Source organism: Bufo bufo, chromosome 4 (genome assembly GCF_905171765.1).
Source record: "Bufo bufo chromosome 4, aBufBuf1.1, whole genome shotgun sequence".
NCBI lineage: Eukaryota > Metazoa > Chordata > Amphibia > Anura > Bufonidae > Bufo > Bufo bufo.
Window position 1 is genome coordinate 536094837 of NC_053392.1, and position 23926 is coordinate 536118762.

A 23926-nucleotide genomic window follows, 5' to 3' on the forward strand; every position below is an offset into this window, starting at 1 on the left:
CATGGTGGCCACAACGTGATTTTGTACCTCTGTTTCTGGCGCTAAAATGTTCGGTCCTGTCACTGCCTACATTGTCTGATCATGAGTGTAGTCAAAGCTTTCTAATACATTTCTTAAAGATCTAATATACTTAGGTCTAAGTCTAATATACTTAGGTCTAAAAAATTTTATATATGGTTCCCGCTCCTCTTCACTTCCGGGTGATGGTTCGCCACACAGGAAATGCACGGTGATACCTGTCCAGCAAATCTCTGGCCATAGCGGAGACCACTTCAGCCAATGATTGGCTAAGCATCCATCTCCTGCCATTTCCTTTGTGCATAGCCAGGACCACAAGGTGAAGAGCAGCAGGAACTTCGGTGGCCATCGGCATCAGGGGATTGATGAGGGTAAGTATCGCTTCTTTTTTAACCCATTTGGAACCACATTGTGTAAGATTTCCCCTTTATAACATAAATTCCACTTCTAAATAATTCTATGAGCAATGGACAAGAAAAAAAGAATCACTAGAAACAGGGATAACAAAGATGACTACAAATATATGTGTCTCAGATATACTACAAATATCCATCATCCTATAGGATAAAGCAATATTTTACCATATTACAATATTATGATTTGCCTAACTCCTAGTGAGGTTCAGCAAAATTCTGATAATTCTTTTGATAGTGTTGCAGGAGCCCAAAATCTGGACTTTGGACCAGGATGATTAATATATGAATAGAAAACTGGATTTATTCACTTATTTTTTTATGTTGAGGTTCATCGAAAACCATATAGTGAGGGCATGCAGTCAAAAGATGATGTAAAAAATGAGGCTAAAACTTTGACATGTGACACGCCCAGTACTGTGTTAAATTCTGCTACATCTACCAGTGTTACCAGAGCCCAGCATGCCAAAAATAAATTTATTGTTCTGGTATTTTGAAATGTGATCAAACATCAAGACCCTGAGTTGCCATGTAATGTGGCATTATAACCGAGTGTCTGTCATTCCCTCAGTGGCAACTAGACAGTCTTGTGTTTTAAAAAAAAAATTAAAATAGTTTTCCATTTTAAATTATATTACATATTTTTAACTTTAACTTACTAAATTGCACAGTAGGTGACTAAAAAGTTAGAATTCTAAAATCAAAATTCATAATTACATAGTTACATATGGTTAAGAAAATGTCAAGTATATCATGTTTCACCAGAAGAGGAGAGAGAATATGGATGAAAATCTAGAGGAGCAACTCTTAAAGGAGTTATCCAACATGTAAAACCTGCTGCCCAATGTCCGGGCTCCTCATATAGATCATATTTACCCCGCTCCCCAGCACCCGCCTAGCTCCTGCTCCCTGCACGGCTGCCGCTACATCTCCCCGTGATGTTAGAGAGGCTTGCCCCCGTCACGACCTGCTACTGGCTGACCCCCCCCCCCCCCCCCTCCCCATCGCCAGATGTTTTGAACCGCGCAACGGGGAGATGCAGCGCCAGCCATGCAGGGAGCAGGAGCTATGCGGGTGTCGGGGAGCGGGATAGGTATAATCTATATGAGGGACCTGGGCATTGGGGAGCATGTTTTATACATTGGATAACCCCTTTTAAGGTAACCATAAACATTGGATGGATGATGGTCAAACAGCAGTTGAACAAACAAAGTGAACAATCGTTTCGCAGATACGACCTTAATAATTGAATCCATATTGGCCATTACAGTTGTTCAAACTGCTCATATGTGTTCAGTGAAACCGGGCAGTGGATGAAAGATCTTTCTGGGAACGTTCTTTCAAAAAACATGTTTCATTCACAAATTATCTTTTTTCTGAACAAAATATCTTTAGTCCAACTATTGGCCGAAAATATTAAACATGGCCGACTTCTTTTCAAACGATAATGGTCTGTAATTTCAGCCGACGAACGTTTGGTTGAAATCATCCATTTTGATCAACTTTAGACTAATGTGTATGGGTACCTTTAGAAATCCGTTTCCCCAGTTGGGGAAGGCAAAGAGCTACATGAGGCAGAATCCAGTCTTCCTGACCCCAAATGGCGATTAAGACTGAATAAAATGGAGTCCATCACCAGGAAATTCCCTGCTAAACCAGACACAGTGCCTTGTAGGACTAGCTTAGCTAAACGTAATGATACCTGTCACTTAGTGATCCATTGCTTCATTCTGGAGAAAAAGTACAGTACTTTTGAACCATGTGCAAATGAGCAGTTAAGTGCACTGAGGGTTTGCCCAAACCACTCTGTGCACAATTGCTTCTCCTGCTTCTTCTGCCAGCCCCTCCCACGTTTTCTTGATTGACAAGGCTAGGCTAGATAACTTTGCAGGAACTTGGCCCCATAAACCAAGAACATACATTTAGGATTTAGGACTAGGACACTTCATCTCAGAATCCAAACCTTTTATCCTGTGTTTTTTATATGACCCCAGGGCTTGCTGAGACCTGATTTTGTAGGGGGTTTTTTTCTGACAAAAACTGGATTGGAACCCAACAAAAAGAATAAGTGAAACCTTACCTCTGGTTGGGTTAAGTCAAAGCACCGCCAATAATATGGACATCCACATGACACCCTTGAGATTGTGATACATGCATAACAAGTGCTTAATATGTAGCGCCATCCAGTGTCTGAGTGTATTATCTGGCTTCGAGGCTATGATCTTTGTAGGCATTTGTGTAGCTTATCATGTATCTGTGCTTAAAAATATTCTGATCTATGTATCTATATGAACATGCGTTTCCATTTTGCTAGTGCATTTCGCAGCAATGAATTATGGTCTGTATTTGTTGCCTGACTACGCTAACGCCTTTTCTTTTTTTAAGAAGCTCTCTGTTCATTGGCTTGTGTCATGACAATGATCTGTGATAATGTAATAATGATTTGCTGACCTGGATGTTGCACAAAGTCTTTGTCAATAGAAAATGTCTTGAGCCTTCACGAACCGTAACCGAGGTGTCCCATATCATTACATGATTGTCCGATAAACGAAACTCTGATCACGTTCATTTTATTGTTACTTTATTCCATTTTAAATTTTAAAAAAAATCATTAAAATCCCCAAATGATCAACATCCACTCAATGCATCTATCCCTGAAATGCATTGAAATACCTTTACAGCTCCGTTTTCATAGTCCTTTCTCATGTTCTGTTTAAGACAAATAAAATTTCATCCCACACTGTCATCCCTTTGTCCTGACCAGAACAACTTGATCGTGTCGAAGATGGCATGAACCATATCAACCAAGACATGAAGGAGGCCGAGAAAAATTTAAAAGATTTAGGGAAATGCTGTGGCCTTTTCATATGTCCTTGTAACAAGTAGGTACTGGGTACCGACTATGCTCTGTGGTGTCCAGTTTTTGTCACAGTGAATGTCTGAAGTTTTGTCTTTCTTCTTTGTCCTTTTCCATCTGCTTCATTCTGTGGGGATATAATGCTTGTATTTAATCAGAACAACTGGAACGCATCGAGGAAGGGATGGAGCAAATCAATAAGGACATGAAAGAAGCAGAAAAGAATTTGACGGACCTAGGAAAATTCTGTGGTCTATGTGTCTGTCCATGTAACAAGTAGGTTCTGCCTGCCTGCCTAAGTCTTTTAGCACCCCAAGGCTGATCATTGAGCCTTGCAGAGATCATCGCTGCTAGACACATGGGCAGGAAAAGCATGTGGCATGCAGAGAGATCAGTATCCATCTCATAGAATAGACAGTGGGAAGTAGACATATTAAAATCAGGCATTCTGCAGTGAAGATTGCACTGCATTCTCTGCTTAGAAATACATACTTCAACACTTCCATCTAAAAAGGTGAAAAACCGTTATCAAATATCACGGGCAACATTTTTTTTTTTTTTTTTTTAATCTATACTGAATAGATTTATTTTACCATAAGTCAATCTAAATAATTTAATAAATAACCCAATAATAATATTTTGAAAATAAACTTTTTTTAATGTCCAGATGGAAATGTTGAAATGTTAAACGACTGCATGTAGAGAATTCCTAGAAGCTTGTGGAACTTCCTGTCAATTTTCTGGATAGGCCGGCAGTGAAAATGCATTAGAAATTCTGTTCCTCTCTCAGACGCAGAATAGACTACGTTGTAATGCACACATTTATTGAAAATTCTGTATATAATGTTTTGTCTAGAAGTCAGTGCATAATAGTTTTGCCTAAGATGTAGAGAAAATAATATTTTGTCTGGGTCATTTCATAAGAATTTGGTTCCAGTGACCCGGCTGACGTTTGCATTTATAATTTAGATAAAAATGTACTCTTGTTTCAGTCTGTAAGTAATAAGTGCATTATAAATTAGTCTATTTTAGTCTGGACTATGATAGAGAATGGATCCAGCATGTATTGGGAATTGACAAAAATGAGTAAGTCGTGTGCAGCATAGCGGGGAGTGCTTATGATTGATGGGACCGCTTCCGGGTTTTGCTTATGAACTCAGGTCACTATAGTGTAGCCAACCCTTTAGTTTTATGCTAAAAACCCCCATCACCTCCTGGTCTGACTATGTGCCCATATCATAATGAGTATCCTATGTAGGAGAAGTAGTATTACAAAGTACAGTAGTATTTAAAAAAATATTTTACATCTACAACATTTGGAGGTAGACAGTTTAGTTCACTTGTTCCTCCACCCAACAATTACATAGATTATTAGCAATTACATCGATTATTAGCATTACTATGAATAATATTAATAATAATAATAATAATTAGTAGTAGTAGTACAAATATATTACATTAATTATTATTATATATGATCATTTATTTTCAACTCTACTACCTATTGGTTTGGCAGATCCTGATATCTCACATGAAGTACAGTGCCTTGCAGAAGTATTCACCCCCCTTGACTTTTTTCGTATTTTGGTGCCTCACAACCTGGAATTAGCATGGATTGTTTGAGGATTTGCATCATTTAATTTACAGAACATGTCCACAACTTTGAAGATGTTTTTTTATTTTTATTGTGAAACAACAAATAAGACAAAATAACAGAAAAAGTCAATGTGCATAACTATTCACCCCCTAAAGTTAATACTTCGTAGAGCCACCCTTTGTGGCAATCACAGCTTGCCACTTCTTACCACTGGGATTTTTGCCCATTCCTCCTTGAAAAACTGCTCCAGCTCCTTAAAGTTGGATGGTTTGCGCTTGTGAACAGCGATCTTTAAAGGGGTTCTGCACTTTCATTTAACTGATGATCTATCCTCTGGATAGATCATCAGCTTCTGATCGGCGGGTGTCTGACACCCAGGACCCCCGCCGATCAGCTGTTTGAGAAGGCAGCGGCGCTCCAGCAGCGCCGCGGCCTTCTCACTGTTTACTGCCGAGCCGCCGGCCCACTGACATCACGACTAGTATCAACTAGCGTGTGCGCGGCTAAGCTCTGTTCACTTGAATGGAGCTTAGCCACGCCCACACTAGTTGATACTAGTCGTGACGTCAGTGGGCCGGCGGCTAGGCAGTAAACAGTGAGAAGGCCGCGGCGCTGCTGGAGCGCCGCTGCCTTCTCAAACAGCTGATCGGCGGGGGTCCCGGGTGTCGGACCCCCGCTGATCAGAAGCTGATGATCTATCCAGAGGATAGATCATTAGTTAAATGAAAGTGCAGAACCCCTTTAAGTCTGACCACAGATTTTCTATTGGATTGAGATCTGGGCTTTGACTAGGCCATTCCCACACATTGACATGTTTCCCCTTAAACCACTCAAGTGTTGCTTTAGCAGTGTGTTTGGGGTCATTGTCCTGCTGGAAGGTGAACCTCCATCCTAGCCTCAAATCACGCACAGAGTGGTACAGATTTTGCTACAGAATATCCCTGTATTTAGCATCATCCATCTTTCCCTCAACTCTGACCAGTTTCCTAGTCCCGGCTGCTGAAAAACATCCCCCAGCATGATGCTGCCACCACCATGTCTCACTGTGGGGATGGTGTTCTTTGGGTGATGTGATGTGTTGGGTTTGCGCCAGATATAGCGTTTTCTTTGATGGCCGAAAAGTTACATTTTAGTCTCATCAGGCCAGAGCACCTTCCTCCATATATTTTGGGAGTCTCCCACATGCCTTTTCGCAAACTTACAACGTGCCTTTTTGTTTTTAGCTGAAAGTAATGGCTTTCTTCTGGCCACTCTACCATAAAGCCCAACTCTATGGAGCGTACGGCTTAATGTCGTCCTATGTACAGATACTCCAGCAGTCTCTGCTGTGGAACTCTGCAGCTCCTCCAGGGTTACATTAGGTCTCTGTGCTGCCTCTCTGATTAATGCCCTCCTTGCCCGGTCTGTGAGTTTTGATGGATGGCCGTCTCTTGGCAGGTTTGCTGTTGTGCCATGTTCTTTCCATTTGGTTATGATAGATTTGATGGTGCTCCTGGGGATCATCAAAGATTTGGATATTTTCTTATAACCTAACCCTGACTTGTAGTTCTCAACAACATTGTCCCTTACTTGTTTGGAGAGTTCCTTGGTCTTCATGGCAGTGTTTGGTTAGTGATGCCTCTTGCATAGATGTTGCAGCCTCTGGGGCCTTTCAAAAAAGGTGTGTATATGTAATAACAGATCATGTGACACTTAGATTGCACACAGGTGGACATCATTTCACTAATTCTGTGCCTTCTGAAGGTAATTGGTTGCACCAGAGCATTTTAGGGGAATCCTAACAAGGGGGGTGAATACATACGCACATGCCAGTTTTCTATTTCTAAACAATAGTTTTATTTATATATTTTTCTTATTTCACTTCACCAGCATAGACTATTATGTTCTGATCCATCACATAAAATTCAGATTAACAAAACATTGAATTTAATGCTGTAATGTAACAAAATACCAAAAAAGTCAAGGGAGGTGAATACTTTTGCAAGGCACTGTATATTGTTCCATTATCGAATAGATGTGCATTCTGCTCCTAAGTTATACGCACAGCCTTCCTTTTCATGTAGTCGAGACAATTTTCTCCCTGTCAGTTTAATAGAAAGAGAATCCCAGATAATGCTGCACATTTGAACATTATCCACTGCAGGCATGCCTAGATTTTAATTATTCTAGCGATGGCACCCCAGTCAAAAATGGTTTTATAAAAGCAGAAAAAAAGTTGCTTAATTAAAAGGTTTTTCCACCTTTAGATAACTGTAATGTATTGGCTTGTATATGAATCACTGCAGCTATTGCTAAATGCATTGCTTTATTTCTTTCTACTTTTATGAGTGAGATTTTCCTGGATAATATATTTCTCTGTGTGTCTCAAGGAATTCCTGTAGGTCATGGAACGAGAATTTTCATAAAGGTGTTTTCTCACCTGGAACAATTATCACCAATTTATAGGCTATGTAATAAGTGCTGGATTAGTGAGCGTGTAGCACTGTGTCCCCCATTCTCTATAATCTGGCCAGGAGGAGATGTGTGTCATACTTCATACATGACTTTAGGAGATATGGAACCAGCTCCACGTGCTCACGTCATTGCTTCTGTATCTCCCATACATTATAATGGAGTGTGTTGTCCACATGCTCAGACTTTTCTCCATTAAAGGGTTTATGCCATGACTGAAAAATGAAAATCAGATATCATATAGTACATGGAGATCTGTTTCTGACAAAGCTAGAACCAGTATAGAACTATTATCAAATAAGAAAAGGCTCCACCAGCATACTACTGGAGCTCAGCCTTTCAGTTACCAGCTGAAAAAAGAGATCAAATCAATAGAAATATAGGCTGGCTCACAGTATTTTTGCATTAAAATTTTTATTAATACACTAAATTAAATGACTTGTACCATCATACAACATACATACATGCATACATGTGTAAATTTAGGTATATAAGTGCGGAGCTCACGCACAATCCTATATATCTGGAGTACTCCTAATAGGACCAAATGGCTAGAGTGAGGCTGCAAGAGATATTCAAATGAACCGCTTGTATGTCCAGGACATGGATGGCAAATTGCCAGGTGATTGAAACAAAAGTTCAAACAAAGATTACAAAATGTCCTTGCTGTATTCTCATCAAGAGAGGTTCTGCATTCACATAACCTGTAACAGATCTTAGCCGCAACTGTTAGGCAGTGCTCCACTTGCTCCGCAAGTGAAAAAGTAAGTGGAGCACTGCCTAACAGTTGCGGCTAAGATCTGTTACAGGTTATGTGAATGCAGAACCTCTCTTGATGAGAATACAGCAAGGACATTTTGTAATCTTTGTTTGAACTTTTGTTTCAATCACCTGGCAATTTGCCATCCATGTCCTGGACATACAAGCGGTTCATTTAAATATCTCTTGCAGCCTCACTCTAGCCATTTGGTCCTATTAGGAGTACTCCAGATATATAGGATTGTGCGTGAGCTCCGCACTTATATACCTAAATTTACACATGTATGCATGTATGTATGTTGTATGATGGTACAAGTCATTTAATTTAGTGTATTAATAAAAATTTTAATGCAAAAATACTGTGAGCCAGCCTATATTTTTAAAGCTAGAACCAGCCCTGTACCTCACATTTGTCTGCTGCCACACACATAGGAAAGGAGGGACTGATTATGTCAAAGGAGGGACTGATTATATCTCCCCCGGCTGCAGGGAGATTGCAGGGACAAACTTTACAAGCAAACACAGTGTAATAACAGCAATATGAAAAAAACCTCCCAGGCTGTGAGCTGTGCGCTGTGATTGGCCAGCGCTGCAGCCTAGGAGAAGGGGACGCCCACAGGACAAGGGCAGACACCGCCTACTATAACTTACAGAGCAAAGGTACCGGAGCCTATAACGGGAGAACGGAGCGGCGCCCAGGGATAATAGTAAGTGCAGTGAGATCCCCGGGCGCCGCTCTATATGGCAGCATACTCAGTTCATATAGTTTTTACAAGTGAAAGGTCCTCTTTAAACTGTAAAGAAATAGGACATAACACCCCTCTCTTGGACCCCCACTGGTTTAATATTTTTACCGATCCCAAGTTCCATTCAGGAAAACCTCTTTAATATTATTGCACAGTTGATTTCGTTAGTATCAATAGTAGTTCCTTGTGTTGGAATTCCTTGAAGCCTGCCTATGAACAGATAGAGATGTGTGCTTTCATTGCTATGGAATGCAACATACGTATCTATGTGTAGACTATTATACAGTTGCAAGAATAAGTATGTGAACCCTTTGGAATGATATGTATTTTTGCACAAATTGGTCATAAAATGTGATCTGATCTTCATCTAAGTCACAACAATAGACAATCACAGTCTGCTTAAACTAATAACACACAAAGAATTAAATGTTACCATGTTTTTATTGAACACACCATGTAAACATTCACAGTGCAGGTGGAAAAAGTATGTGAACCCTTGGATTTAACAACTGGTTGAACCTCCTTTTGCAGCAATAACTTCAACCAAACGTTTCCTGTAGTTGCAGATCAGACGTGCACAACGGTCAGGAGTAATTCTTGAACATTCCTCTTTACAGAACTGTTTCAGTTCAGCAATATTCTTGGGATGTCTGGTGTGAATCACTTTCTTGAGGTCATGCCACAGCATCTCAATCGGGTTGAGGTCAGGACTCTGACTGGGCCACTCCAGAAGGCGTAATTTCTTCTGTTTAAGCCATTCTGTTGTTGATTTACTTCTATGCTTTGGGTCGTTGTCCTGTTGCAACACCCATCTTCTGTTGAGCTTCAGCTGGTGGTCATTTTTTCCTTCAATGATGGCAATCCGTCCAGGCCCTAACGCAGCAAAGCAGCCCCAAACCATGATGCCCCCACCACCATACTTCACAGTTGGGATGAGGTTTTGATGTTGGTGTGCTGTGCCTCTTTTCTCCACACATAGTGTTGTGTGTTTCCTCTAAACAACTCAACTTTGGTTTCATCTGTCCACAGAATATTTTGCCAGTACTGCTGTGGAACATCCAGGTGCTCTTGTGCAAACTGTAAACGTGCAGCAATGTTTTTTTTTGGACAGCAGTGGCTTCCTCTGTGGTATCCTCCCATGAAATTCATTCTTGCTTAGTGTTTTACGTATCGTAGATTCGTTAACAGGGGTGTTAGCATATGCCAGAGACTTTTGTAAGTCATTAGCTGACACTCTAGGATTCTTTTTCACCTCATTGAGCAGTCTGCGCTGTGCTCTTGCGGTCATCTTTACAGGACGGCCACTCCTAGGGAGAGTAGCAGCAGTGCTGAACTTTATCCATTTATAGACAATTTGTCCTACCGTGGTTTGATGAACAGCAAGGCTTTTGGGGATACTTTTATAACCCTTTCCAGCTTTATTCAAGTCAACAATTCTTAATCGTAGGTCTTCTGAGAGCTCTTTTGTGCAAGGCATCATTCACATCAGGCAATGCTTCTTGTGAAAAGCAAACCCAGAACTGGTGTGTGTTTTTTATAGGGCAGGGCAGCTGTAACTAACACCTACAATCTCATCTCATTGATTGGACTCCAGTTGGCTGACACCTCACTCCAATTAGTTCTTGGATATGTCATTAGTCTAGGGGTTCACATACTTTTTCCACCTGCACTGTGAATGTTTACATGGTGAGTTCAATAAAAAGATGGTAACATTTAAATCTTTGTGTGTTATTAGTTTAAGCAGACTGTGATTGTCTATTGTTGTGACTTAGATGACGATCAGATCACATTTTATGACCAATTTGTGCAGAAATCCATATAATTCCAAAGGGTTCACATACTTTTTTTTGCAACTGTATATAATACATCATCGTCCATGGTTTAGTTTTGTGGTGTATCCCAGAGCAACAATAGTATACAATCACTCTTCATGCCTGAAGAATACATGTCCGAAATCTCACTTAAATTAAAGGAGTTCTCTACTTTAGTAATAAATGTAATCTAACAGAGCACATATAGCAAATCCTGTAGTAGTACTCCTGCTACAGAGATGATGTGTCGACACAAGATGTGACTACGTCAGCCAATCACCGGCTGCAGCTGTGACCTTAGTGGAGTCAGTATGTTACCACTACAGCCAGTGATTGGCTGCAGTGTTCACATGTTGTATTGACATGTCGTTGTGGAAGCAGGAAGGATGGAAACTAGCAGGGACTAGAGAAGCATCCATACCAGAGCGGCAGGGGAGTGATAAGGTGAGTATTGCTCCTTTTTTTTATTATTTTACACTATTTTAAGCTTGTTTCACACCTGCGGTAAAGCTATCCAGCAAGCTATTCTGGAAGAGGAACAGGCTGGCCGAGTGTACAGTATCCATCGTAATGCACTGTCATTCCCCGATTCCGGCTTCAGTGTCGGGTTTCTGGTGCTCATGCCAGAAACCGGACAAATCCCTGCCACATCCTATTATACTGTATGGGGTCTGGCAGTGCTTGGCAGTATCTGGCTAAGCTGAACACGGTGAACTCCGGCAGGTTGTTCCTCTGCCTGATGGCTTAACCGCAGGTGTGAAACTAGCCTTATCCTGTTTGGTGTATTAAAATAATGGTCTTGTGCATCACTTAAAAGACCACTGTCTTCTATGATATGAACATTTATTAGAAAGTAGAGAACATGTAGTAAGAGAAAGCAAAGCGTTAAAATAAAGTCATATAGAAATGAATGCACATAGGTCATCTAAATGGGGAAAAACCCTTTTAATATTTTTTCCCAGAATTTTTTTTATATTTATTTTCTTACCAGGGATTCTCCACTTTTGACTGGTTTTGGCCCTGTGACAGCTGTTACTAATGGTGCATTAAAGCAATAGTGAACCACTGGAGCAGTTGTGCTTAGTGAAAAGTGCTTCACCTCCTATTCATGCCACCAGCTTGTGCATGAACAGGGTGTATTGGGCATTAATGCTATAAATGCTTGTTTTGTTTGCTGCCTCATTCATTTCACTTCAGCAATTTTTTACTTTTATTTTATATTCTGTTGTCTTTGTTGACAAAGGTTTGTACATCAACTCTCGATGTATGGTAACTGTTTACAAGTACCGATATATTATCTCAAAGAGCAAAAAAGAAGTTATCTTATAGTAGTAGTTTTTTTTACAAGTGCCCCAAATCCTTAGAAATGCAGACACTATGCAACCTAACCATTGCATAGTATTACTGCCACAATTAGAGGGCGTGTCCATGTGATGTGATGTACACACTATACTTGGCAGTTTTGTTCTGTGTACTGTATGTCTGCCAGTACGTCTTTATTTGTGTGTTTTATGTCAACTATAAGATTCAATGTTCTTCTCTTTACCAGTTGAAAATCGAATAAAATTGTGTTTATCCTGTGTGATGAACGTCTGAATATAGTAATTCAATCTCAGGATTTGACAGCTGATCAATGTCAGCACTAGAATAATTGGTTTCATGATATATCGGTATAAGGTGACGCCCCTGTCAGTTGCTCATCTGCCTGAATCAGCTCTATTATGTCCTACCATGAAGAGTGTGACTTTTTTTTTTTTCATTCCTGACGGCTATGCTTTTGTAGGTCACTGACAATGTGCTTTCTGTAGGCTTAAATCAAGTGATGCTTATAAAAAAGCCTGGGGCAATAACCAAGATGGAGTTGTTGCAAGTCAGCCTGCACGTGTGGTGGATGAACGTGAACAGATGGCCATTAGTGGTGGCTTTGTCCGTAGGTAAGTTTGTATTCTGGCAATTGATATTGTGGCAGTTGTCATGTTCTTTCCATTAGGCCTCATGCACACGGCCGTTGTGCGGCTGTTCCGTGCACGGTCCCCAATGCACGGGCAACATCTGTGCGGCAGCCAGGACGGATTGAGACCCATTCAACTTGAATGGGTCCGTGATCCGTCCGCACCGTAAAAAAATAGAACATGTTCTATTTTTTTTTGTAGTGCGGACTGGAGGCACGGACAGAAACACCACGTGGGGTTCCGTGCCTCCGTTCCGCACCACATCTCCCAGATTGCAGAATTATTCAAGGAGGCACACAGTGGGTGACCGTGTATTGCGGACCCGCTGTATGTGGGCCGCAATACGGCCATGGACAGGCAACGGCCGTGTGCATGAGGCCTAAGTCTAGACTGCAAAGCTTACTAGAAGCTATAGTTTTAACAAGAGTCATAAGTTAGAAGCTACTAGCCTTGATCATAGCCAGACGTAGACTGATTCAAGTCACAAGACTGGTTCTAGCAACATCAGTATATCCAGTACAGTGCCATTACTTGGTTTCAATTTTTTTTTTTTATTAATTTCCCTTAAAATTAATTATATAATGAAACACACACAATAAATAAATAATAAGCCTCATCCATCCACCACAAAAAAAAAACCTCTCCTTAGACTTTTCTGTTATCTAAGAAAACATCCCACAACTTCCAATCACCTTCAAATTTTGATACGCTATGAAATCTTATTGCATTTAATCTCTGCCCACATTTGACCAGGTTTATTTTTTCAATCACACCCTCTAACTCAAGGAAAGTTTTTTCAGTTCTGCGCCAAATAAACCCTACTAGCTGATAGAATATGTTGAATGAATCTATTATTTCTCTCAGAAACCCTATGTAATTGATATAGAAGGACCTGGAATTAACTTGAAATCCTATAACCTCATATAACAATTTTCTCCCCAAATCCTCTTACTAATTTACAGTACAACCACATATGCTTTAGGTTTCCCCTCTCACCACACCCCCTAAAACATTTGTATTCTGTAGTATTGAAGGTCTTACATAAATGGAGTCAAAGCTGTATGAAATTTTAAAAGATGTTTCCATAAGTGACATTTGTCTGCTGCCCCAACTTAGGTCCTCACTAATTTTATTACATTTGTCCCTCGTCCTGTCGAGTCCCAGATCTTGTTCCAATTTCAGCATATTCCCCAATTTAGCATTTTAAGGCTCATTAATATCCAGATATAAACATGCAGTCATTCCTCTTTTTATGATGTGGTCTAAGCTATAGTTTTTCAAGCCATGTTTCTTTCTTATCACCTCTTTTATAAACTCTCTTGACAAAATTATATATCTGTAATAACCTGTAAAATTCACCGGCCAGTATATCAAATTTTGCTAAATATTTATCTAAACTTTCCAACTTCCAAAACAAATTATGCATCAGAATACCTTTTTCCTTCTGCCATCTAAAACTTCCATCCACCATTCCTTGTTTGAGTAAATGGTTCCCAAAAATAACCATTACAACTGATCCTGCAGATCTTTAATTTCTTCTTTTTTATTAACTTCGCCCCACAACTTCAAAGAAAACTGAACCACTGGGCATCCTTTACATACTCAATTTTCGGTTTCTCCCATGGCCACAAAACTGCATCCCACTTCAAAGGGTACATAAAATCCCACTCAACTCAGAAAGACCTCAGTCCTACCATAGTTGTCCTCATGCTCTATCTTGGCAGCTTTAAGATAATTTAATAAGTTTGGTACTTAAATTCCTCCCCTCCTACTACTGATCATCATTACTTTTCTTGAGAATCTCTACCTTTTATTATTGCAAATAAATTAAAAAACTCCTGTCATAACAAATCCAAATCTTTCCTGGGAACCATTACTGGTAAACATCTAAAATAATAAAGTACCCGATTTTAAATCGTCATATTAAGCGAGTTAATCCTACCCGTAGTAGATAACTGTTTATTACTCAAATTTCTTAAATTCCTTCCTCCCTTTTTGAAACAAATCCCTATAGTTACACTTTTACCTTTACAGATCTGGACTCCAAGATAATATATTTACCCATATTCACAAACCCAGAATTAGGTCAATGATTTTCCGCACACTTACAGTGGGGGAAATAATTATTTGACCCCTCACTGATTTTGTAAGTTTGTCCAATGACAAAGAAATGAAAAGTCTCAGAACAGTATCATTTCAATGGTAGGTTTATTGTAACAGTGGCAGATAGCACATCAAAAGGAAAATCGAAAAAATAACTTTAAATAAAAGATAGCAACTGATTTGCATTTCATTGAGTGAAATAAGTATTTGAACCCCTACCAACCATTAAGAGTTCTGGCTCCCACAGAGTGGTTAGACACTTCTACTCAATTAGTCACCCTCATTAACCACCTCAGCCCCCAGTGCTTAAACACCCTGAAAGACCAGGCCACTTTTTACACTTCTGACCTACACTACTTTCACCGTTTATTGCTCGGTCATGCAACTTACCACCCAAATGAATTTTACCTCCTTTTCTTCTCACTAATAGAGCTTTCATTTGGTGGTTTTTCATTGCTGCTGACATTTTTACTTTTTTTGTTATTAATCGAAATTTAACGATTTTTTTTGCAAAAAAATGACATTTTTCACTTTCAGTTGTAAAATTTTGCAAAAAAAAACGACATCCATATAGAAATTTTGCTCTAAATTTATAGTTCTACATGTCTTTGATAAAAAAAAAATGTTTGGGTAAAAAAAAAATGGTTTGGGTAAAAGTTATAGCGTTTACAAACTATGGTACAAAAATGTGAATTTCCGCTTTTTGAAGCAGCTCTGACTTTCTGAGCACCTGTCATGTTTCCTGAGGTTCTACAATGCCCAGACAGTACAAACACCCCACAAATGACCCCATTTCTGAAAGTACACACCCTAAGGTATTCGCTGATGGGCATAGTGAGTTCATAGAACTTTTTATTTTTGTCACAAGTTAGCGGAAAATTATGATTTATTTATTTTTATTTTTTTTTCTTACAAAGTCTCATATTCCACTAACTTGTGACAAAAAATAAAAAGTTCTATGAACTCACTATGCCCATCAGCGAATACCTTGGGGTCTCTTCTTTCCAAAATGGGGTCACTTGTGGGGTAGTTATACTGCCCTGGCATTCTAGGGGCCCAAATGTGTGGTAAGGAGTTTGAAATCAAATTCTGTAAAAAATTACCTGTGAAATCCGAAAGGTGCTCTTTGGAATATGAGCCCCTTTGCCCACCTAGGCTGCAAAAAAGTGTCACACATCTGGTATCTCCGTACTCAGGAGAAGGTGGGGAATGTGTTTTGGGGTGTCATTTTATATATACCCATGCTGGGTGAGAGAAATATCTTGGCAAAAGACAACTTTTCCCATTTTTTTATACAAAGTTGTCATTTGACCAAGATATTTATCTCACCCAGCATGGGTATATGTAAAAAGACACCCCAAAACACATTCCTCAACTTCTCCTGAGTACGGGGATACCAGATGTGTGACACTTTTTTGCAGCCTAGGTGGGCAAAGGGGCCCATATTCCAAAGAGCACCTTTCGGATTTCACTCCTCATTTTTTCCTGAATTTGATTTCAAACTCCTTACCACACATTTGGGCCCCTAGAATACCAGGGCAGTATAACTACCCCACAAGTGACCCCATTTTGGAAAGAAGACACCCCAAGGTATTTCGTGAGGGGCATGGCGAGTTCCTAGAATTTTTTATTTTTTGTCACAAGTTAGTGGAAAATGATGATTTTTTTTTTTTTTTTTTTTTTCATACAAAGTCTCATATTCCACAAACTTGTGACAAAAAATAAAAACTTCCATGAACTCACTATGCCCATCAGCGAATACCTTGGGGTCTCTTCTTTCCAAAATGGGGTCACTTGTGGGGTAGTTATACTGCCCTGGCATTCTAGGGGCCCAAATGTGTGGTAAGTAGGTAAATGACCTGTGAAATCCGAAAGGTGCTCTTTGGAATGTGGGCCCCTTTGCCCACCTAGGCTGCAAAAAAGTGTCACACATCTGGTATCTCTGTATTCAGGAGAAGTTGAGGAATGTGTTTTGGGGTGTCTTTTTACATATTCCCATGCTGGGTGAGATAAATATCTTGGTCAAATGCCAACTTTGTATAAAAAAATGGGAAAAGTTGTCTTTTGCCAAGATATTTCTCTCACCCAGCATGGGTATATGTAAAATGACACCCCAAAACACATTCCCCAACTTCTCCCGATTACGGAGATACCAGATGTGTGACACTTTTTTGCAGCCTAGGTGGGCAAAGGGGCCCATATTCAAAAGAGCACCTTTCGGATTTCACAGGTCATTTTTTACAGAATTTGATTTCAAACTCCTTACCACACATTTGGGCCCCTAGAATGCCAGGGCAGTATAACTACCCCACAAGTGACCCCATTTTGGAAAGAAGAGACCCCAAGGTATTCGCTGATGGGCATAGTGAGTTCATGGACCTTTTTATTTTTTGTCACAAGTTAGTGGAATATGAGACTTTGTATGAAAAAAAAAATAAAAAAAAAAATAAGCATTTTCCACTAACTTGTGACAAAAAATAAAAAATTCTAGGAACTCGCCATGCCCCTCACGGAATACCTTGGGGTGTCTTCTTTCCAAAATGGGGTCACTTGTGGGGTAGTTATACTGCCCTGGCATTTTCCAGGGGCCCTAATGTGTGGTAAGTAGGTAAATGACCTGTGAAATCCTAAAGGTGCTCTTTGGAATATGGGCCCCTTTGCCCACCTAGGCTGCAAAAAAGTGTCACACATGTGGTATCGCCGTATTCAGGAGAAGTTGGGGAATGTGTTTTGGGGTGTCATTTTACATATACCCATGCTGGGTGAGAGAAATATCTTGGCAAAAGACAACTTTTCCCATTTTTTTATACAAAGTTGGCATTTGACCAAGATATTTCTCTCACCCAGCATGGGTATATGTAAAATGACACCCCAAAACACATTCCCCAACTTCTCCTGAGTACGGCGATACCAGATGTGTGACACTTTTTTGCAGCCTAGATGCGCAAAGGTGCCCAAATTCCTTTTAGGAGGGCATTTTAGACATTTGGATACCAGACTTCTTCTCACGCTTTGGGGCCCCTAGAATGCCAGGGCAGTATAAATACCCCACATGTGACCCCATTTTGGAAAGAAGACACCCCAAGGTATTCAATGAGGGGCATGGCGAGTTCATAGAAATTATTTTTTTTTGGCACAAGTTAGCGGAAATTGATATTTTTAATTTTTTTCTCACAAAGTCTCCCGTTCCGCTAACTTGGGACAAAAATTTCAATCTTTCATGGACTCAATATGCCCCTCACGGAATACCTGGGGGTGTCTTCTTTCCGAAATGGGGTCACATGTGGGGTATTTATACTGCCCTGGCATTCTAGGGGCCCTAAAGCGTGAGAAGAAGTCTGGAATATAAATGTCTAAAAATTTTTACGCATTTGGATTCCGTGAGGGGTATGGTGAGTTCATGTGAGATTTTATTTTTTGACACAAGTTAGTGGAATATGAGACTTTGTAAGAAAAAAAAAAAAAAATTCCGCTAACTTGGGCCAAAAAAATATCTGAATGGAGCCTTACAGAGGGGTGATCAATGACAGGGGGGTGATCAGGGAGTCTATATGGGGTGATCACCACAGTCATTGATCACGCCCGTGTAAGGCTTCATTCAGACGTCCGTATGCGTTTTGCGGATCCGATCCATCTATCAGTGGATCCGTAAAAATCATGCGGATGTCTGAATGGAGCTTTACAGGGGGGTAATCAATGACAGGGGGGTAATCAATGACAGGGGGGTGATCAGGGAGTCTATATGGGGTGATCACCACAGTCATTGGTCACGCCCCTGTAAGGCTTCATTTAGACGTCCGGATGCGTTTTGCGGATCCGATCCATCTATCAGTGCATCCGTAAAAATCATGCGGACATCTGAATGGAGCTTTACAGGGGGGTAATCAATGACAGGGGGGTGATCAGGGAGTCTATATGGGGTGATCACCACAGTCATTGATCATGCCCCTGTAAGGCTTCATTCAGACGTCCGGATGCGTTTTGCGGATCGGATCCATCTATCAGTGCATCCGTAAAAATCATGCGGACATCTGAATGGAGCTTTACAGGGGGGTGATCAGGGAGTCTATATGGGGTGATCACCACAGTCATTGATCATGCCCCTGTAAGGCTTCATTCAGACGTCCGGATGCGTTTTGCGGATCGGATCCATCTATCAGTGCATCCGTAAAAATCATGCGGACATCTGAATGGAGCTTTACAGGGGGGTGATCAGGGAGTCTATATGGGGTGATCACCACAGTCATTGATCATGCCCCTGTAAGGCTTCATTCAGACGTCCGGATGCGTTTTGCGGATCGGATCCATCTATCAGTGCATCCGTAAAAATCATGCGGACATCTGAATGGAGCTTTACAGGGGGGTGATCAGGGAGTCTATATGGGGTGATCACCACAGTCATTGATCATGCCCCTGTAAGGCTTCATTCAGACGTCCGGATGCGTTTTGCGGATCGGATCCATCTATCAGTACATCCGTAAAAATCATGCGGACATCTGAATGGAGCTTTACAGGGGGGTGATCAGGGAGTCTATATGGGGTGATCACCACAGTCATTGATCACGCCCCTGTAAGGCTTCATTCAGACGTCCGGATGCGTTTTGCGGATCCGATCCATCTATCAGTGGATCCGTAAAAATCATGCGGACGTCTGAATGGAGCTTTACAGGGGGTTGATCAATGACAGGGGTGTAATCAATGACAGGGGGGTGATCAGGGAGTCTATATGGGGTGATAACCACAGTCATTGATCACGCCCCTGTAAGGCTTCATTCAGACGTCCGGATGCGTTTTGCGGATCCGATCCATCTATCAGTGGATCCGTAAAAATCATGCGGACGTCTGAATGGAGCTTTACAGGGGGTTGATCAATGACAGGGGTGTAATCAATGACAGGGGGGTGATCAGGGAGTCTATATGGGGTGATAACCACAGTCATTGATCACGCCCCTGTAAGGCTTCATTCAGACGTCCGGATGCGTTTTGCGGATCCGATCCATCTATCAGTGGATCCGTAAAAATCATGCGGACATCTGAATGGAGCTTTACAGGGGGGTAATCAATGACAGGGGGGTGATCAATGACAGGGGGGTGATCAGGGAGTCTATATGGGGTGATCAGGGGTGATCAGGGGCTAATAAGGGGTTAATAAGTGACGGGGGGGGGGTGTAGTGTAGTGTAGTGGTGCTTGGTGGGACTTTACTGAGCTACCTGTGTCCTCTGGTGGTCGATCCAAACAAATGGGACCACCAGAGGACCAGGTAGCAGGTATATTAGACGCTGTTATCAAAACAGCGTCTAATATACCTGTTAGGGGTTAAAAAAAACACATCTCCAGCCTGCCAGCGAACGATCGCCGCTGGCAGGCTGGAGATCAACTCTCTTACCTTCCGTTCCTGTGAGCGCGCGCGCCTGTGTGCGCGCGTTCACAGGAAATCTCGGCCATCGCGAGATGACGCATATATGCGTGACTCTGCGCAGGGCTGCCACCTCCGGAACGCGATCCTGCGTTAGGCGGTCCGGAGGTGGTTAAGGACACCTGTCTTAACTAGTCACCTGTATAAAAGACACCTGTCCACAGAATCAATCAATCAAGCAGACTCCAAACTCTCCAACATGGGAAAGACCAAAGAGCTGTCCAAGGATGTCAGAGCCAAAATTGTAGACCTGCACAAGGCTGGAATGGGCTACAAAACCATTAGCAAGAAGCTGGGAGAGAAGGTGACAACTGTTGGTGCGATTGTTCGAAAATGGAAGGAGCACAAAATGACCATCAATCGACCTCGCTCTGGGGCTCCACGCAAGATCTCACCTCGTGGGGTGTCAATGGTTCTGAGAAAGGTGAAAAAGCATCCTAGAACTACACGGGAGGAGTTAGTTAATGACCTCAAATTAGCAGGGACCACAGTCACCAAGAAAACCATTGGAAACACATTACACCGCAATGGATTAAAATCCTGCAGGGCTCGCAAGGTCCCCCTGCTCAGGAAGGCACATGTGCAGGCCCGTCTGAAGTTTGCCAATGAACACCTGAATGATTCAGAGAGTGACTGGGAGAAGGTGCTGTGGTCTGATGAGACCAAAATAGAGCTCTTTGGCATTAACTCAACTCGCTGTGTTTGGAGGAAGAAAAATGCTGCCTATGACCCCCAAAACACCGTCCCCACCGTCAAGCATGGGGGTGGAAACATTTTGCTTTGGGGGTGTTTTTCTGCTAAGGGCACAGGACAACTTATTCGCATAAACGGGAAAATGGACGGAGCCATGTATCGTGAAATCCTGAGCGACAACCTCCTTCCCTCTGCCAGGAAACTGAAAATGGGTCGTGGATGGGTGTTCCAGCACGACAATGACCCAAAACATACAGCAAAGGCAACAAAGGAGTGGCTCAAGAAGAAGCACATTAAGGTCATGGAGTGGCCTAGTCAGTCTCCGGACCTTAATCCAATCGAAAACCTATGGAGGGAGCTCAAGCTCAGAGTTGCACAGAGACAGCCTCGAAACCTTAGGGATTTAGAGATGATCTGCAAAGAGGAGTGGACCAACATTCCTCCTAAAATGTGCGCAAACTTGGTCATCAATTACAAGAAACGTTTGACCTCTGTGCTTGCAAACAAGGGTTTTTCCACCAAGTATTAAGTCTTTTTTTGTTAGAGGGTTCAAATACTTATTTCACTCAATGAAATGCAAATCAGTTGCTATCTTTTATTTAAAGTTATTTTTTCGATTTTCCTTTTGATGTGCTATCTGCCACTGTTACAATAAACCTACCATTGAAATGATACTGTTCTGAGACTTTTCATTTCTTTGTCATTGGACAAACTTACAAAATCAGTGAGGGGTCAAATAATTATTTCCCCCACTGTATATCCAAATTGCACTACATTATTTTAGACTTCTCAATGTTAACATGCAACATGCAGATATTAATCCAAAATCTTCTAATATTCTATATATATTAGGGAGTGTTGAGAGAGGCTTTGACAAAGTCAGCAAAATGTCTTAAAGGGATTCTGTCACCTCGATTTAGATTATAGAGATGCGGACATGCACGGCTAGATCGCCGCTAGCATGTCCGCAATATACCTGTCCCATAGCGCTGTGTCCTTTTATTGTGCTTAAAAAATGATTTTATATATATATGTAAATGACCCGGGTAAGGAGCCCAAGGGGCTGTTCTAACCTTCCTGGTGCCCAGCCACGCCCCCCTGTGAAGGCGGTGCTGGGCTCCTTCACAGGGGGGAGTGACTGGGCACCAGGAAGGTTAGTACAGCCCCTTGGGCTCCTTACCAGAGTCCTTTACATATATATATATAAAATAATTTTTTAAGCACAATAAAAGCACACAGCCCTATAGGACAGGTATATTGCGGACATGCTAGCGGCGATCTAGCCGTTCATGTCCGCAGCTCTATAACCTAAAACGAGGTGACAAAATCCCTTTAAGTAAAATGAGATAATTTACTGTGTATGCTTTACCGCTGACCTTCATGCCTGAGATATCTATACTCATAATAATACTTCTAACTACCGGCTCCATTGCCAAAGCAAAAATAGCTGGGGATATGGGACACCCCTGCCTAGTGACTCTCCTAATCTCTATCTCCCATAATGAGGTGAGCAATTGTAATTAAGCTGGCAAGAAATATAAAGCTTTTAAACTATGTAAGAAAAAAACATCCCCACACTTTCAAAAAAAGAAAAAAAGAGGCAGCTGATAGATATGGAGAAGGCCTTTGATTTTAAGACCAAAACTCTAGTCAACTTTTACTTATTTTACTCACTTATATAGCGTTGGCATATTTCACAGCACTTTACAGATATTATCATCATTCACTGTCCCCAAGTTGCCTATCAGTATGTCTTTGGTGTGTGGAAGGAAACCAGAGTACCCGGAGGAAACCCAGGCAAAGACAAAAAGAACATACAAACTCTATGCAGATGTTGTCCTTGGTCTGAAGTTTTTCCTATTAATTACTGAAACTAAATCAATAATCTTCCTAATATTATCTGGAGCCTGTCTAGATGGAATAAACCCTACCTACTCCCTGCCAATCAATGATTAAGTAACCCTATTCAATCCCCCTGCTAGAAAAGCTGAACAGATCTTAAATTCAGCATTTAATATGGAGATTGGCCTAAACTTTTTACCATTAGCATGATCCTTCCCCTGCTTTGGAATGACAGCACTTACAATTTCTAGAAACTCTTTACCTATCCCCCCCTCCCCCCATTTTTCATAGAAAATTTAAAGTCTAGGCATATAAGGACATAAAAAAATTCCTAACTTTTTTAAATTACCGATCAGATTAACAGAAAACAGATCAGAGCCTGGTCCCTTTCCTAATTTTACTAATGAAAAAAGCATGCTCCCAATTAATACAAAAGTGAAAAAAAGGCTTATTTTATATTTAGAACTTCCAAGGTATTTCTTCGAAAAAATTCAAGGTAGTATAGAAGAATACAAGGAATCGGAAGTGCTTCTTTCACCCAGCATCTTTGCGGCTCTGCATTACACTGGCTGAAAAACTGGGACTATATTCGCTAAAATCGTTAGCGATCATCTTGCAGTGTAATACTGCCGAGCATGCCTCAAAATCAGCACTTGTCGGCTGCTGATCATGCTGTCTAATAGTGATCTGCCACCGACAAATCACTAAACAGTATAGGGACGAGCAATGGCATAGAGATCGCTCCTCCCTATGCTGCGGAAGAGATCACTGCATGTAATAGCAGCAGTCTCCTCTGCTAGTTACGAAGCGTCTACCGCATCGGCCTGTCTAATATTGGCTTAAGGTCCATCAGGTCCAAAACCTCCATAAAGCTGCCATTCCTTGTATTCTTCTATACTAATCTGGAATTCCTTCCAAGATATACACTGGAATTTCTATGTATGCACTAACTTTTGGAATAAAACAAGCCTTTTTTTCATGTTTGTATCAATTGGGAGCGTGCTGTTTTTTCTTTTATTAATTCCACAAGCTTCTCCCCCACGCTATTTGTATCGGCCCTAGAGTGCGCCCCATTCTCTATACAATTTCCTAATTTTAATCTCTTAATAGAACTCAAAATTTCCTCCTCAGCTATTTAACCTCTCCTATAACTCCTTAATTTTCGTTATCCAGAAAGCCTCCAACCCTATCAGCTCTAACCATCTCCAGCGCACTATATAGCTTTTGATAATATCTGAATTCCCCATATATTTTATCTTTATTTGAT

At 41.1% G+C, this 23926-nt stretch overlaps 1 protein-coding gene across 1 annotated transcript in view; it reads left to right on the forward strand.

Moving 5' to 3' along the window:
- Positions 1 to 23926, forward strand: part of SNAP25 (synaptosome associated protein 25) — a 153200-nt gene that overhangs the window by 118009 nt on the left and 11265 nt on the right. The window contains exons 5-6 of the mRNA XM_040429889.1: positions 3447 to 3564; positions 12461 to 12586. Of these exons, the coding sequence (XP_040285823.1) occupies positions 3447 to 3564; positions 12461 to 12586 (244 nt within the window). The remainder of the gene's footprint in view (positions 1 to 3446; positions 3565 to 12460; positions 12587 to 23926) is intronic.